Source organism: Opisthorchis viverrini, assembly GCF_000715545.1.
Source record: "Opisthorchis viverrini unplaced genomic scaffold opera_v5_393, whole genome shotgun sequence".
Taxonomy (NCBI): domain Eukaryota; kingdom Metazoa; phylum Platyhelminthes; class Trematoda; order Opisthorchiida; family Opisthorchiidae; genus Opisthorchis; species Opisthorchis viverrini.
The window spans coordinates 256,299-273,529 of NW_008752053.1; the positions used below are offsets into that span (position 1 = coordinate 256,299).

General features: G+C 42.3%; 1 protein-coding gene across 1 annotated transcript in view; it reads right to left on the minus strand.

Annotated features, from left to right (window-relative positions):
- Positions 1–304: 304 nt before the first annotated feature.
- T265_10681 (hypothetical protein) overlaps positions 305–17,231 on the minus strand; it is a gene marked incomplete at both ends in the record, with an annotated part of 100,422 nt that continues 83,495 nt past the window's right edge. Inside the window, 7 exons of the mRNA XM_009177136.1 lie at positions 305–595; positions 4,724–4,955; positions 6,413–6,579; positions 7,856–8,033; positions 9,256–9,378; positions 14,170–14,467; positions 16,259–16,353. Coding sequence (XP_009175400.1) covers positions 423–595; positions 4,724–4,955; positions 6,413–6,579; positions 7,856–8,033; positions 9,256–9,378; positions 14,170–14,467; positions 16,259–16,353 — 1,266 coding nt within the window. The remainder of the gene's footprint in view (positions 596–4,723; positions 4,956–6,412; positions 6,580–7,855; positions 8,034–9,255; positions 9,379–14,169; positions 14,468–16,258; positions 16,354–17,231) is intronic.

Here is a 17,231-nt window from a genome sequence, read left to right on the forward strand (position 1 = left end):
TGAGGTATGAGCGTATCCAAATCCATCAAGAGAACTAATGTTCAATTTGCTCAAAGTTGGGACGTAACCCAACTAGTTAGGCAACAATAAGCAATTGATGTCTTTCTCCAATTACCACTTGAGTAACTGGACTTCCCTATGACCATCTGTAGCTCTGAAATGTACGCATGTTTGGGACGAAAGAGACTGACAACTGGTTTCAACGATCCAAACGAAAATGACCACTTTCACCCATGAATATGGTTATCCCTTGTTCACCACGCAGTGACTTTTCGATTTAGGAGATAAAAGCAGAAGGTGAGAGCTGGAATGTGATATTAATTTTTCAAAAAGAACTATCGATGAGGCTACAAAGCAAAGCGAGTTATTCGAAATTCTAATTTTGTACTGCAATCTAAATCTACTCCTGCATAGTGATGTGTTCACCAGACAGATGATGTGTGGCACACGCCTTCCAAAAGACCGGGAATATTAGCTGGGAAGCGCAAGGTGGCCACGTCGAGGTTGGTTCGCAAACGAATATCCCGGAAGCAGCCCACGAACGGTCTTCCAGGAGTGCTATGTAACTTCGGTCCGAGTAACTTTGGTTTGATTACTAAGAATGGAGGAATACAGATATAAGATGAATATGCATATTCAAGATTATATATATATATATATATATAAACATATATACATACAAATTAGTAGTCGTCCATGCCAAAAGCCACATCAAGATTATTATATGTATATATATATAAACATATATACATACAAATTAGTAGTCGTCCATGCCAAAAGCCACACATAACATGCAAAGAGAGGGACAAAATTTCTCTTTTGAGCCACTAATGGCTAATGTAAATCTCTAGGATGTTTCAGTTAGTTCAGAAGCCTACTATTTGTGATGAGGGAAACTTATCTTTCTGTTGCAGCTGCTACAAACCAAGAGGTATCGTTGCATCTCAGATTGGATCACTCCTAATTACGTTCCAAGCTTCTTGTGGCGCATAGTATTTACCTGAAATTGGATTCGATGTAGAGTTAACTGTGATGCACGGACATACTCGCTGGTGCGCACCAGGCGCTAAATGTTTGCTTGTAAGATAACTGCATGATGATCCCACTAGCAAGCACGGTTTTATCGTAAACCAGGCTGTTTGCTCTGTTGGCGTATACGCGTACATGGCTGGGAATCCTCAGTTTCTTCAGGAGCCCCTGTGCCTGCCGTCAACACCACGTGAAATACCTGAGTAAAATTCATAAGAACAAGTAAACTGTTACGAACACTTACCAGCTCTATAGAACTCTAAAGCCCACACAGGCTACTTCCAATTGAACACCACTCGAAAAAGGTCGGTTTTATTTGGTCTCCCTCCAGAGGACGCTACTTCTGGCAGATAACTCTAAGTTGCTGCAACAGTGGGATTAAGTTACTAGAAGTTGCCATGGCTACCTGGAGTGTTCTTTCCCTGTGCCTTTTTACTACGATATAAATATGGTAGGTTTGAGTTGTGGAAGAATTATTATAAATGCTCCGTGAAACACACAGTGACGATCGTTAATTTGCCACTTGAAATCTGGCGGTTAAATGTTCCTCCAATTTATCTCTTGGCCCACACCTTATGTCTGTCCGTCTCACGTAATTTTATAGTTAAAAGCGATGTGAACTCAGGACAATCATGTTGTGAATGCATTCTGTGATGTTCTAAACGCCCAGCGATTTTTAAGTATTGATGAACTCAAGAACGATGGCTGTTCACTGAAATCCGGACGACAGCCTCACAGTTTCTGCACGATATCTTGGCTTTACTAGGCAAAATAGGTCGCAAACAATACTCCTGCCCCATTGAAAAATTCGAATACACAAAACAAATTCTGTTGCGTTAGTGACCTCAACGTTTTTCCCCTGGTATCCAGAGCAGAGTAGTTCATCTTTCTCCATAGTCACGCAAAAAGATTCAGCAATTCTATAGACGGAATCGTAAGAGGAATGAATCGAGTGAATCACTATCTTACCTTTGATTAAATGTTTTCATGGGCAAAAAAGTATTCACTCGAAAACGTTCGTACGTTAACATTGACTCTAGAATAATTATGAGCAAATACAGCATCACGCCATCGATCGCCACAGATCTAACCGACGCAGAACACGGAGTTGTATAACATTCATTGTTCTATGTCGTAGGACGATACAAACGGCCATTTTAACTGATGTTACTTGAAGCACTATCGGATGATTACTTTAAGCCTCTCCTAAGGGGCACTCTTAAATAGCATTGGTTTTTGGATGGCTTTCAGACTAGTATTTGGTATAAAATGGAAAGTTCGGTGTCCCTTACATCGCTTTGCCCACCAAGAATACAAAAGGATGTACCCACAGAATTCGTCCTGTGGGTTTCTCGTCTCCAATGCCGACCAGAGGAGCATATTGTTTTAGTAAGTTCACTTGCGCCGCAGTACTCATCCTCTGAAGACACCCCCGTCATAACCCAGGAGGCTCCACTAATCACCGTTCTACTTCACAAAAGGGAACCCCAAAACGAAGCTGTTCCGACTCATCGATTTGAATTTATTGTTGGATTATCTTTTCAATCCAGTCATTTGTGTGCACATGCGATTCATAAGGTAGCTGCATCAGTCAACTGTTCTTAACAGGATTTGACTAGATTTGGCTGATAATTTACTCTCAAATGAACCAACAGCGCCATGAGGTAGAATATGTCCAATTACAATACCGACCAAAGGATGGGATGGGTGACGCATCGTAAATTGTTTATGATAAAGGTAACAATACTGACCATCGTTTTAGTTCTTAAACAGTGGTAAACAGTTTTATTGGATGGCTTTTAGTTGAGTTTAATGTGACAGGAGCTAACTGTGCTTATAGTGGATTAGCATGTTGCGCCAGTTTTGCATCGAATAGGGGTATTCGATAGTGTTGAATATCAGAGGCGAAATTAAGATACTCGGTTCCACTCAGATTAATCTTGTTTGAGAAACCCAGATACAAATAACATTTCGTCACTCCTGGTATGGAAGCGTGCGATGAGATTCTTTTTGGTCAATCTCCTATCTTGAAGATAATAGGCAACCTCCAGATGGTTTTAAACCGTATCGTTCTAAACAGCGTACTGATGGTACATAATACCTCATTAAAAGGACCATCATCCAAGCACTGCCACAGGGATGGAAGTTTTTCACATTATGAACAGTTGTTAGATAAGAATCTCCCTTACATAGGTTTTCTTCTAGCATGTCAGACGTCTGGGGTTCAAACCCCGAAATGATACAGGGTATGCACTACTGATGAGCCCAATTAGGAGTTAAAATCGAGTCTAATGTTCCTCTTTGGTGTGAACTTACTGGGAAGATCATACCAGGACAGGATGAGGACTGTTCAAACGGGAGTGGCATGAATGTGAAAAGCGATCACTTTGTGGGAACTGCTCTGTTATATTCCATCTTCGCTATTAGCAATCTGTTCTATGTATAATATATGGAAATAAGCTGAGATCCAGACTGTCAAGAAAAGTCTTTCAAGGTAGACGCATTTCATCAACAGTGCTTGTGACGTAACAGGTTATTGACTAAACTGTGTCCACTGTATGGGGTATTTTTATCGTTTCGTCTTCTTATTGAGCTCAAAACATCTCAGTCATTAAGGCGCGAAATTACTTGCTGGAAAATTCGTGGCACTAACTCTACCCCGCCAACTAAACTTCTCTAGACTACACTTGGGCTTTCATCGTGTAGCATGAAGGCTATAAGCATAAAGGCTGTCACAGATGAAAGATTGATGAGTATTATCTATTCATATTCATGTGACATATTCGGTTACAGTTTCCCTCCTTGTGAGGAACACCGTTGAGGAGCAGTTTTATTGTTTCTTAGTTTGGGATATTGCTTTGTTAAAATTGAGGCCCAAAATAGACCAGTAATAAAGAAGGATTTGTTAATATGCATCTGGAAGTTGACTGCTTTAGATGTATTGAATGCATTGAATGCACTGAATGTATCGTAATTGTTTAACGACACATCTTGTGTAAAGTAAGTCCCTAATGCAGATTTCTGTCATTCGGAACTAGGCGTTTTGTTGCTAAAGCAAACAGCATCTTAGTATGCATAGTTTTCTGGATATCCTCTTTACTCCTTGATTGTTTCAAATCGGACGGTGGCTTGAAAGTTAGCCAAGGGATCACAGTAACTAAGATTAAAAATAATCGTCCGGCTTCAGTACGGTCTCGATGCATAGCTACCATGCCAGCTGAAGGAAGCGTTAGGGCTAAGATCCTGTCAGACTAACCAGACTTAGGCAGGAGCAGTTGTGATGCCGAGGTTGGATTGTAGCCATGTACCCTTCAACCAGTATGTCTGGGTCTTGATAGCTGAGTTACCTCGAGCCTAGTTTACGGTAAAGGTATAGTTGCACACCAGACAGCTCACCACAGACTATCATGATCTTCCCGAAGCGCTCCTGTAATATTGTAATTTTCATTCCCATGAACCTGTGTTCCAACGCGTTCTATAAGTTTCACAGGTTTCGCTGTATAGACACTCCACTTTAGGTAGGCCAAACAACCATTTGTGGTAAGTGTAAGATTTCCTAAAATAACAGACCGAATGCTTTGCTAAAAACTACTCTAGCTTTATTGGTTATAATTTCTGTGCCAAAAGGTGCGGTTTTGTCAGGTAATCGAATAGACACGGAGGACCGACAGAAACCGCGTGTCAGTAAACTTACCCATGTCCTGACCGAAATAGATTGCCTTCAGATTACGCATCGGTTGCAACATCATCAGTGGCAGGCTTTGTTCACCCTTTGACCTGAGCAAGAACACCTTGGTAGGTCCCAGGAATAACATTTCAAGCTTGATGAAATGCCATGTGTTCCGTGAACGTGGCAGATTGGGTAGCGTCACCGAATGTCCTTGATCTTGTGGCTCCTCGTCACTTGGGCTGGCTACCATCTTAACCTATGGGATGGTTACAGATGGAACGTTAACAGTGGGCACGGAAGCAGGGATATCGACTAGTGAGAATAGGGGTTTTGGAAAAGTTGAAGTTGTCACACACGGTCTTAGTTGATGCCTAACGGAAAAGCATAAGCACTTTACCTTGAACGAATCCTGATTTGATTCATACCACAACGAGATTTTCTTTGCTCCGGAGACAAGTGTTTTCGGTTCACTGTCCGTTGATTGAGTGACTCGAACCTATTTTCACAATATATCTTTGTTGTTGGAGCCATAAATCTTTCATCGAATCCACATGAATGGGACATTTTACATTATGGCCAAAGCGCAAGCTTTAAATAATTATAAGGTAGAGGTGATTGACTCCTGAAAAAAAGCTGTCACATTTCTTGTCCTGATGGAGACAAACCAGATGGATGATGAAGCGTTCGTTAGTCTGACGTTTAGGTTCAACTTTCACATTGTTGGTCACACAACCCTCACCAGTTTATTATATGTAGAAAAAAGTTTAAATCGAAATCTCATCATGCAAATGTGGGGCTGTTTGGGTAGAAAGCCGCAAAAGTACTTCACAGTTGCATTATCCATGTTAGGAATCGCCACCAGTGTATGTATAACCGACGACATCCCGGCTAGGAGTTGAAAACTATGCCATTCACTGTCGGATTTTTGGCGGAATTTTATACATACATAATTGGTGAAATCGTAAGAACTCGGCCCGAAGCTGAATGTGGCGCTAACTGCAAGTCGCTGATATCGATGTTACTCGAGTGAGTAAGGTCGTTGGACAAAGACTATATATATATATATATATATACGGTGCTTTCTGACAATCCAGCTTTCTACGGGTCCGCAGATAAATAACACGATACAGCTCGCTCCTTTGGAGGCCACTGTAACCTTGTCGACGCTACCAACAATGTCCTGTGTGAGAACCAATTTGGACGCGAGTGCCGAAATACACTTATTTTCGAATTCCTCTGGTGTTAACGGATGATTCGAGTGAATATCTCCTTAATAGTATCCATCAATTGAAGATGTGGCACAAAGGACACCCTTATGTTTCAGCTGGCCCGACGTTTGAGATAATGAAGTACACTTTCGTGGTATGAGACACCACGTGTAAGTTTACTGACGGTTCTATCACAGCCCACTACCAGTTTCGTCCTCCTTGGGGTTCACTAAATAGGCTCAATCTTCCTTGATTCCCTAGTTAAGGCCGAAGAACATTGTAAGTTATTCACTGGAAGATTACATGCACTGCACTTTCACTGCTACCTATCTGGGTATGCACGAACGAGTCTCACATAATTATCTATGGGGTTTAATATGAAATGCTGGTTTCACACTCATGGTTCCATGAATAATTCCGTCATCGTTGACTTCTCATTAATAAAGTATGTGAGCATCACTTGAAAACCAATCCAGGAAACTGTGAAAAATTTTAAAGCACATACTTCATTGTTGGTCAGGTAGATCCAAACACGATGTTCCACGCTAAGGTCTTCATTGTCACTGAATACAAGCATAAACAGGCTGTTGATTATGGATTCCTGTCGGTCGTAGAAGAAACTGAAGTCAAAAGTTAACTTTTCCAGATCGGGATCTTGGAATACTGTGGGCACTGGGGAGAGAAATCGAGAAGATACAACATGCGAACGTAAAGTGGCTGTTGTTCTGTATGGGGAAAAGAATAGCCATAGGGAGCCCTCAGGATAAAATGGGGAAGGAACCTCACCGAACCAGTTCTACGCAATGTCTTGAGTGTGTCTTGAGGCCTTAATATAATGCAATTAAACCAACTTACCCTAGGCCAGCTCACGCAAGTGTTGGCTATTGATGGAGACATGGGAATTAGAATAAGAGTACCAAAACACCAGCTAGCTGCCATCAAATGGCAGATAAAATTTACGATTCTTCACAATATATGATTGCTTGAAATTGCGTACTTTGAGTCCCAAAATGACTGGAGTTCGTTCGCTACAGGTGCACCGACCTTGTTTGCCAAGGTTTGTTCAAACTTCTCAATGTTCGATAATATAGAGTTTAAACCTCAACCTAATGGTGCATGAAGTTCAAAGGGGATAGAGATGGTAAAGAATTTCTTCACTGGTTTCATGGTTATTAATCAACCTGGGTTTTCTATGTTATGGACCTGTATCAGAAACACCATGGCACTAATCAAGCAAAGTATCCTAGCCTAAAGCACTTCACCGTTGTGCTAGTGGTCAGCCAGACCCTATTTTTGTGTTGTTGGATTTGTGAAGTTTGGTTTGAGTGGCGTCGATTACTTGCTCATGGTTCTATTGAAAGAACCCTCACCATCACTTATCAACCTATTGCAAATGTGCACTGTTTGAGTTTCGGTATTAGGTAGAAAGTGACGGTAGAAATGAATTCAAACAAGCTAACCACCATCACCACAGACTGGTTGGTGACTAGACTGCCTACAACGCCCACAGTCCAGCACATCGAACGAAGCAGGGGTTAGGCGTCCCAATAAAGTTACGCCCTAATCCGTAAAAGTACTAACCAAAAGCTGACAGGAAAGCACGTTCGCGTAACTATGTGATTAGTATGAATTCTAAACCAAGGACTTATTCCTTCACTGAACGACGCTTTTGGTGATTTTGAATAACCCTTTAATTCGTGGACGATTTCTCCGATTAATATCTAATGAGCCAATCCTCAAATGCTCAGAAACACCACATCAATATTATTCTCAGTTGGTATCATCACCAGATATATGTATTTGGTAACTCATGCAGTGAACCTGAATCCACAACACTGCGTTTGGGGGAAACAAGCTATACTTCAGAGGTAAATGAGTCCCTATAAAAGAAACAATGTATTTCACTACAGAAGGAACTGTATTGATTTGAAACCAGCGCAGTACTTACAGGTCAGAGGGATCAAGTTCTTTTCCAAGTACTTATCCAAAGTTGCTGGCACGTGATAAATGTTTGGATCCAGGCTGAAGCAATCATAGCATGGTGGACGACCGCTAAGCGTAGGAGGCAATTCTACACCGTTGATAATCACTTCATCCACACATCCGAAAAGTCCACTGACTCGTTCCTTGAATAGGTAGGTAGATTAACATTTTTTAACCATTTCGTGGATATAAATAGTTCAAAGTGTTTCTCATAAAACGGAGTAGACTGTATAGCACCGAATAAACTGGCACGTTCAAGCTGATGGTATGCCACAGTGTATTGCTTCACACTCAGGTAAAAGATATTCTAACCATTACTGTCTCTTTTCTGTTGAATATAACATGTTTGGTCGAATAAAATGAGTGCTGCGCCACTGACTTTATGATCAGTTTGTGAGTTGGATCATAGAGCGAGGCCGTGTCTACTGTCTACTCGTTTGTTGTGGGCCAGTCAACTACTTTCTTGTCAGGTCATGGTGAAAACGAACCGGTGGGGATGCAAGTATATAAAACGCTGTAACTTCGTTCACTCGTCCGCAAAAACACCATTGAGAAAGGCAAAAATGGCCTGTACTTGAGGGGTAAATCTGTTTACGATCCGAGCAATCATTTTTGTTTCATCTGTTATGTCTTCAGGAGATTTTGCTTTCCATTCTACCACGATGAAGTAAATACGCTTTTATACTGCTTGAAGGATAGAGAAAACTCCAGAATAATACGTTGCGCGTTTGGCCCTTTTCGCACCCGTACCATTGGCTTTGTTTCCAATAATGTATCAAGCCTATTTTATACCAAGAGAGATATATTAAAATTTAGACAGTCATTTGAAAACGTGCATATGATTCACCGCCACATTTGTACAATTTGGCATTCAAGCCGTAAACTAATGTGACCAACGGCAATCTATAAGGATTTCATCAATCTCATAGGTGGTGTTCTATCACAAGTATTTGAATATCATGTTTTATCTTCGTAAGTAAAACATGACAGCATTTGTACAGCACAATCACTTGAAGAATAGAACAAACGAGAGGTTCAGCTGACACTCAGCCAGGTCTCACGTGACCATCAACCCAGTTTGCCAGCGAGTGTTCTAATCCTCGTGAAAATTATCATTCTCTTACTGCTTCAAAAGACAAGTTTGGATTAGTCGTAGGTGGTTGCGAGACTGTATAATTCAGACTGACATTTTATGTTGGGAACCCGGCATCCGAAGCGTATAGATGCATTTTTAATTTACTGGACGAGTGCGGTGTGCAGTTCACCCTTTGGCCGCCAATCCATCTAGAAAAAACACAGAAAATAAACCTAGATGGTGAGTACACCTGACAGAAACCATGAGGTCACTGGCGAAAAACAACTTACAATGTTATCATTTGGTGACAGGTTCGGTCTCCATGCGCTGGGCAAGCCACCAATATAGACTAGAAGTGGTAGTCCGTCTGATATGAGCCGAGGTAGCCAAAGATGCCGACCATCAAACACAATCTGCAAACGAGGGGTATGGATAAAGTGACTTTATATTCATTCACAGGTTTAGCGAAAGCGAAACCACTTTACATTCTTTTCGCATTAACTACCGACACCAGTTGCTGTCATCCTAGGAATGGCCTAAAACAATCAAGAGACAACCGAGTATTTCAATCCAGCGTTGACCCAATCGGACAATCTGGCTACTCATGCGCAACCAGGTTGATTATCTTTCCAAAGAATCAACGAATTACCAAATTTGGTTTAAGCTGTAGGTCTTTGATCTAGTCTGATCACAAAAACTTCAGCTACATGAGGCCATATTTATTTTTCGAGACGTATTAAGTACGTGTACGCCAGACCAACTTTCTACCGGTCAGATCCTCTATTCATTTAAAATTCCCCAGGAGTTTTGTAAGCCGCCTCAAGTAAATTCTCATTAATCACAAATTTTCAATTGAGGTTTCGGCCTGTCAGTGGGACCCATCAGTGCTGAAAAGCCGAAAAGAATTGTACAGCTGTTTCATCCACATTTGGAATCATCAACACTGCGGATCACATGAAACTCAAAAAGTTTCGAACTCGCGGCTTTCCGGTTGGTGTTTGAACACTTTGATGGATTGGCCACAAGCGGCTGAGCAGCAGTGTAATAAGCTCTCACTCTCGCTCAACCGCCTTAACTGGCTGTATCCTGTCTGGGTGAGAGCTAATCAAACTGCTTTCAACCGCTTGTGAGCAAACGGTCAATGATCGGAAGGTCGCGGATTGGAACTCCCTGAGTCTCGTGGGATAACGACTATCAATGATTCCAAAAGAAAAAGCTGTGAATTTCTTCTCAGCTTCTCAGCATTGATTGGCCTTACTGACAGGATAAAATCTCAATTGAAAACTACCAATTCTCCTCACACTACCAGGAATCGCATTATGTTTCAATGTAAGTCCAAGGAAGCCCCAATGTCAGATTAAGAGTCTTCCTAGGAAGAAGAGATCACAAAGCTTTGTATTTTGTGCTCAAGATTGAAGAGAACACATTGAGATTCTGTCGAGTACTCTGGGACTTTACCAAAATATCTTACAAAACATGCCAGGACCTCCTAACTAGAAAGGGGCCTACTCATTCTTTCTCGTGGGTAGGTAGCTCACAGTAAAGTGCAGCGAACTTGAGAAAATTACATACTAATCAGACCTATACAGAGCCGGTAACCCAGCTTGATCGAGATGCTTGGAATCGGAAGAATTATAGAAAATAACATTTGCCTTGTATGGTCATCATCGCCGAAAGCATAACACCAGTGTTCAACAATGATGCTTTGCAGGCATGAAACCATATTCAACCTTGTATGACATGAGGGAACATCCAGTTTTCACACTAGAAAGTCCTACAGGTGGGCGATTTTCCACCCTTAACGATTAGAAAATAAGGATATGAGAAAAACTACCAAATAGTCTACTTAAATCACAGATATGTAGACCTTACATTTCCATTGGATAATAAATCGCAAAATATTCGAGAAGGTACCGAGTACATTTACACCAGCCTTCTTAAAACACGATCTATTAAATCTTTCATTATTCTGTTTTCTATTCTCCTCATAAAAGCGGCTAGTTCTGAGAAAAGTCGGATTTCAGTGGGTCCCTTAAGGGCGCCTCTCTGGAGCAACGTTGTGTGGTCAGATTTTGTTCACGCTGAGCACTGCTCAAGAAAGCAACATAAATGAGATAGCCTTAATTTTCATAAGGGAAACTACTCGCAAAGTTGCTGAAAACTCTTCGAGAGCCCACGACCGGTTTCGCCCTTCTTGGGGCTCATCAGGCAGGCGCAGTCCCCGAGTTTCCGTCAACCCTATGTTCTAGTCGAAACCAAATTGTACTGTTTTCGAGAAATACACTCATTTGTAAATCAATTTAGTTTTCACGACATACTCAACTGGATCTCTCGTTTATGATATTCTACAACTGAATGTGCTGCACACAGGCTGCCTCATTTTCCAGTTGGCCTTAATTTCAGTCAAGAGTTACGGTTTCCTTAGTTCTCCGGCTATAGCTCGGATTTCTTCTCAAGTAGGAGTGGAGCGAACCTAGGGCAGAAGCGCAATTAAAATTAGATAAAAATCACAATTATGTAAAAAAAACAGGGTTTCACGTAGTACTTAAGGGCAAATTTAGATGAATCGAAGGATACTTTTTGCGGCCCAACCTTTATCTAAGAAACATTGCATAGTCACAAATAGACTTGTGGATTCCAAACTTTTCAGATTGTGCATATAACATTCACTCTTCATAAGAAGAAAGTCCTACAACTCGGAGCTTTTTTAAACGTGCCTCGGCCGTCATTACAGACAGGTCCGGTCCGACTCCAAGGAAGTAACATTCTAGCAGAGCATTCTAGCGAGTAATTAATAGTTTCATTTGATCAGTAAAACGCATTGAATTTGGTGAGTATTTTGAAGTGAACAAAATCATACACAGTTAAACTGAGCCAAAACACAACAGATGATTGACGCACTGCGGTAGAGTGCAGTTTGCATCCTTCAGAGAACATCACCTGGTAAGGCTGCCGTTGAAACCAGATAAAGGTTCAGGAATCGTCTTGATGAACAAATCTGACCAAACTGACAAGATGAATATCATCCTCTCAAACAGATCCAAATGGAATCCGAGAAGGACAAGACACAGTGTCCAAAATAAGAAGACGTCTTAAACAATCCGAAAACATTGACACCAAAACTTTCAAGCTTATTCGCCCCACTGGTACAACAATCCCTCCCAAATGTGCATAAACCCAGTCCACCTCTCAGGCCCATCCTCGATAGGTCTAATTCTCTTTACCATGCCTTGGTTAATGACTTGTCAGTCTTCGAGAAATACACTCAGTCCGTTAGAACCAATCAGGAGAGGAGTGTCCACACAGCCTGAGCGACGGTTTTGATTTCGCCGGTCAGATTAAAAATGCGATGCTTGATAACTATTCTATGTTCTCCCTGGACGTAAAGTCATTGTTTACTGAGTCATTGTTTCACTGAGACGATAGGCTATGTTTGTGACTTGATTGAGTGCAACGGTAAGGATATTGGCATTCCCATCTCGGATCTTAAGGAACTCCTGCTCCTTTGTACCTGCAATGTTCAATTTACTTCCAACAATCTAATTCATCGACAGGAGGGGATCGCGACATGGTCTCTTCTAGGTTATGTGTTGGCAGGTTTTTCGTGGCCAAACTTGAGACTTAAAAATTAGAAGCACTCACTGCACGGCTAACATTGTATAGTCACCACATGGATGACATTTTCGAACTTTCCGATGAAACCATCAGCACAACAGACGTGCTAAGCAGTTTCAATTTAGTCCATACTAATATCATGGTTACTATCAAGTCAGAACAGAACGGACAGTTACGTTTCCTTGACGTCAATGTTAAAGTTCACAGAGAATAAAAATGGGAAGCTCAGTATATTTACTTCGATAGCTTCGTTCGGTTGCAACAAAAGCGTAATCTAATTAGATGTCTGACTGAGACAGCAGTCGGGATATGCTCCCCTGACCGTTTATAAGAGGAACTAAAGTTCTTTGGACGCACATTCCTGAAGAACGGATATCCTGAAAAGTTCAAGACTATGGAATACCTTAAGCCCAAATCTAAACAATGTTCTGTTGGGAAGAAGCCCGTCTAAATAAGGCTCCCATTCAAAGCTGACTCGGTCGCTGAACCAACTAGCAGAAGTCTAAGAAACTCTGTCGGTACGATATACTTGGCTACTAGTCTGTGTTTGAGCTTCAACTCCAGGTCCACTATCAGGTTCCACTTGAAGGACAAGCTGGCGCGTTCTACCATCAGTTTTTGTGTGTACTCGTTGTATGCTCGTGTTAAGCATCATACGTTGGTCGTACGACTAGGCATTTGTCGGACAGAATGCGAGGACACAATCCCGTGCCTCTGAGTGGTAGTTGGAAGAAACCAGGCTCAATTGCAATTGCATCACATTTGACCGAAACGAGTCATGTAATCGACAAAGAGCAAGCCTTCACTATCATATACCGGGTACCTCTGAACCGATCACGACTGGTACGATCCAGGCTACTATCGATCCCAGAGGTGATTGGAATCCGACTCCTGGATCCAACATTTTCCATTCATAAGAAACTTGTGCGACCTCTGAACTTGAACTGGCGAAAAATCCTGTCCCAGGACAGATTCAGCTGGATTCGGTTCGGTCTCTTGTCAAAATCAAGTTCACATGCAAATGAGAGTATTCTCTCGTAATAAGATTTCTTCTTTGTGCCTACGCAAAGTTTCCACCAAGGAATTACTAGATCATTTGTCCGAAGTCTTGGAGTGGAATCAACTTTGAATGCTTTTGACCACATAGGTGAAAAGAGAAAAACCAACATGTTCTCATCCAATTATGACAGTGATGCAACTGCTGAAGTGAGCCGGTCTATTTTGTGTAAATAGAGCGTTTTTTGCCAAATAGCCACTTTCAGCCTCTTGAAGATTTCAAATGCCTGATAAGGAGCCAAAAGGCGACTGACATCAGTTGGGACTACTGAGAACTACCTGCAGCGTAGGCAAGCTCACACTGAGGGCTGAAAAATTAGATCAATTTGAGCAGCCTGCACGTTCACACTAGAACCTCATTTACTGGCTTTGACTCTTTCAAACAATTGGTCAGTCATTTCACTATGGTTGAAACGGATTTTAGGAGTATGCGAAACATCCAACCCAGTAATATCTCGAAGCACCCCTGAATGATGTTTAGTAAACGAGATGATACATGTGCCACCGAAACGGAACTCGTGAAAAAAACTTACGTAGATTCCCGACCCGATTCCGTTTCGGATATCACCGTTTTTGGGAATTGTCAGCTGAAGTCTGTGCCAATTCGCATCGGCAATTGTCAAATGTGGACTGGACCAGAGAAGGCGAGTCGTGTCGGTCAGGAAAATTTGACTCTCCGATACGAGCAGATAGAGATTCACGCGTTCTGGTCCGAAGTTGAAAGCGGCCAAAATACTGTGTTCCACCTGTCCAAAATCTCCACCCTGTAATTCACGCGTCCCCTGACTCAATTGAGCTCGGAATCCTATGGTGAACTCAAAAGGCTGGTCACTAAAATAGTTTGAAATTAACGGAGGATTACCTGGCATTCGAAAAGTGTTTTTAAACAATACTGTGAAGCTAAACCACTCAGCTGATTAGTACGCTGTATATCTAGACAATCAGTCACCGGACAAGGGAATGACCAAGACTCGGAGAGGGTGCTGCGTGCATGAACAAGTGAGCGAAACAGCGAGACAAAAAGCAAACAAATAGACGATGGTACTATTAGAATCGTTCAGTCTCACATCACTCTCGTTTTGAACAGTCGTCCTCATGTCCTGGCGCAATTATTCATGTGAATCCACACCAAACGGGGGGAAGCACTGGACTCGAGTTTCGCTCTTGTTAGAGCTCATCAGCAGTGCATATCCAATGGCCGTGCCGGGGTTTGAACTCCGGACACCTGACATGCGAGGCGAACGTGTTACCACTATTCCACCAGCGCACGTTGGACGCATCTGAATTCCCACGTCTGAACGGGTGGACGTGTTCTCACTTGAGCGATATGATTAGTATGCCCGACACATCATCGATACGACGACCCAGCGTCCAACGTGCGCTGGTGGAATAGAGGTAACACGTTCGCCTCGCATGTCACGTGTCCGGAGTTCAAACCCCGGCACGGCCATTGGATATGCACTGCTGATGAGCTCTAACAAGAGCGAAACTCGAGTCCAGTGCTTCCCCCCCCCTTTGGTGTGGATTCACATGAATAATTGCGCCAGGACAGGAGGACGACTGTTCAAAACGAGAGTGATGTGAGACTGAACAATAAACCTCCCACAAAAACCAAAATATGCATCAACAAAGTTGTCCGGCGGGTTACAAGCGTCTGTGGCGCTACCTGACTGAGAAGTCCTGACAAGCGGGCCAATCGATCGTCACAACCAGGACAGTTACTGGGTCGTCTATTAGAATCATTAACTGATGGCAGATGTGGGACGGCTGACAGACATCCACAAAATTGATGACTCACACAAACCGTTCACTCAAATTGGAATCGGATTAGACGGTTGCAGCCAAAAGCTGGGACAGAAACTACGCTAATTACGTCTTACGGGACTGAATTCAGCCTCAATTGAACAATGTACGGCTGTCGAGCGAAAACCTACGTGTCAGTAATCATAGGCTCATTTTATGAGAACCAGCAAAGAGATGGTGCTCCGCATTGTTGGAATTTTGCTGATGCCTAGCAGTAGTTTCGAAGTACATTGCCCAATGCGCTTCTGTGTCATGCTGTCCGGGTACAGGGATCACTTCAGCGCCAACTGAAGTTTCCAACTCATCCTCTGAAACAGATGGATAAAGCCGTTTGAGTGTATTCATCAGGAACTGGCTTCTAGGGAAGGACCATACTGTAGTCAGCATGCATTTTGCGATCAGTTTAGCTAACAGAACACTGAAGTTCCTCCCAACGGCAGACACCGAAGTAGTGAACAGCTCTCTCACTTTGTTTTGAAGGCAATGGCATTAAGTTCACCAAGTACCGAATAGGTTCAAAAAATTTTAGTTTCTACTAGATAGCCCGTAAACACACCAACTGGTTGTGTGTATAAGAGCGTTTGTCGGGAGTTATACAAAGTTTCATTCAAATGAAGTATCATGGTTGTGCGGTAGTGAAGAAGTAGTGTTCCTCTCTGGTGTTGCCATCAACGACGACGATTATGACGACAGTACAAGATAATATGTATCTCCAATGCGACAACGCGGTATAACTGTTTGTTCTTCGCCCAAGTGCAAAAGATCTGCCACAAAACAGGCACACAAAAAGATAACGAATGGTCGAATCCACCCACTTACGTGCTCTTCACACGAGTTCGCAAATCTGTCAACTCCCAGTAGGATTGCGACCCCTGGTCAAACCATGCTGTCTGAGACGGATTTACCGTGCAATCCTGAAAACAAAGCAGTGCAAATTTAGACAAAATGCTTGGAACTCAAGGAAGAAGAATGAAAGAGTTGTGACAAGATTTTTCACCAAACGGGTTAACTGGCAGGTCCGTCCACATACGTATAAGATCAAATCGAAGCCCAAACACACTGCACGAATTGGTCATCAACAATGTCAGACCAGTCCTATTTTGTGAGAACTTTCAAACCGTAGACTAGTTGTTCAAAATAGTCTGATTTTGGCACTACGATAACTGGCAACCAATAACCGCATCACAACCGCTCTACTCTGCCATTGATTCGACCTGCTGAAAAAGATTCACACAAAAGGCGCGGAAGCTAGCGGACAGTATAGACACGTACTTCTCCACCAGATTAACGCTCCTGATCGCTTTCAAAATGAGAACACTGCAGCTTCTGAAATGAGAGTGAATGTACTCTGGAGGTTGCTAAATTGGAAGAGTGCCACCCTAAACTGGTTAGCTAATTCTGGTTTGGTCAATGTAGACAAGAAGCTATAGATCAACCCGAATTTGGTGCTATCAGCCAATCGCAGTAATTCAAGTAGGACACTCACAGGAAAATCCTGCCCTTTAGGCGGCAGTCAATCATAAGATGATGTTCTGGGATAAATTCATTGAATTAACGTTAGTTAAGCCTCCCGCCGGACAAATAGAATTCAAAGAACTATAATTTGTGTGCTAGGAGGGGACTTCATACAGCATCCAGAGAACTACTACCTTTTCTCTGCTGATAAGGAATAACTTACTTCAGATAAAACATGTCAAAACTAACAGTCACTCTCGTGGTACACCGCTTCTTAGTCTCGGTTAACGTGATCTGGGTTCACCCTGCTGAACGAGGATTGAGTTTTCGTGGGATA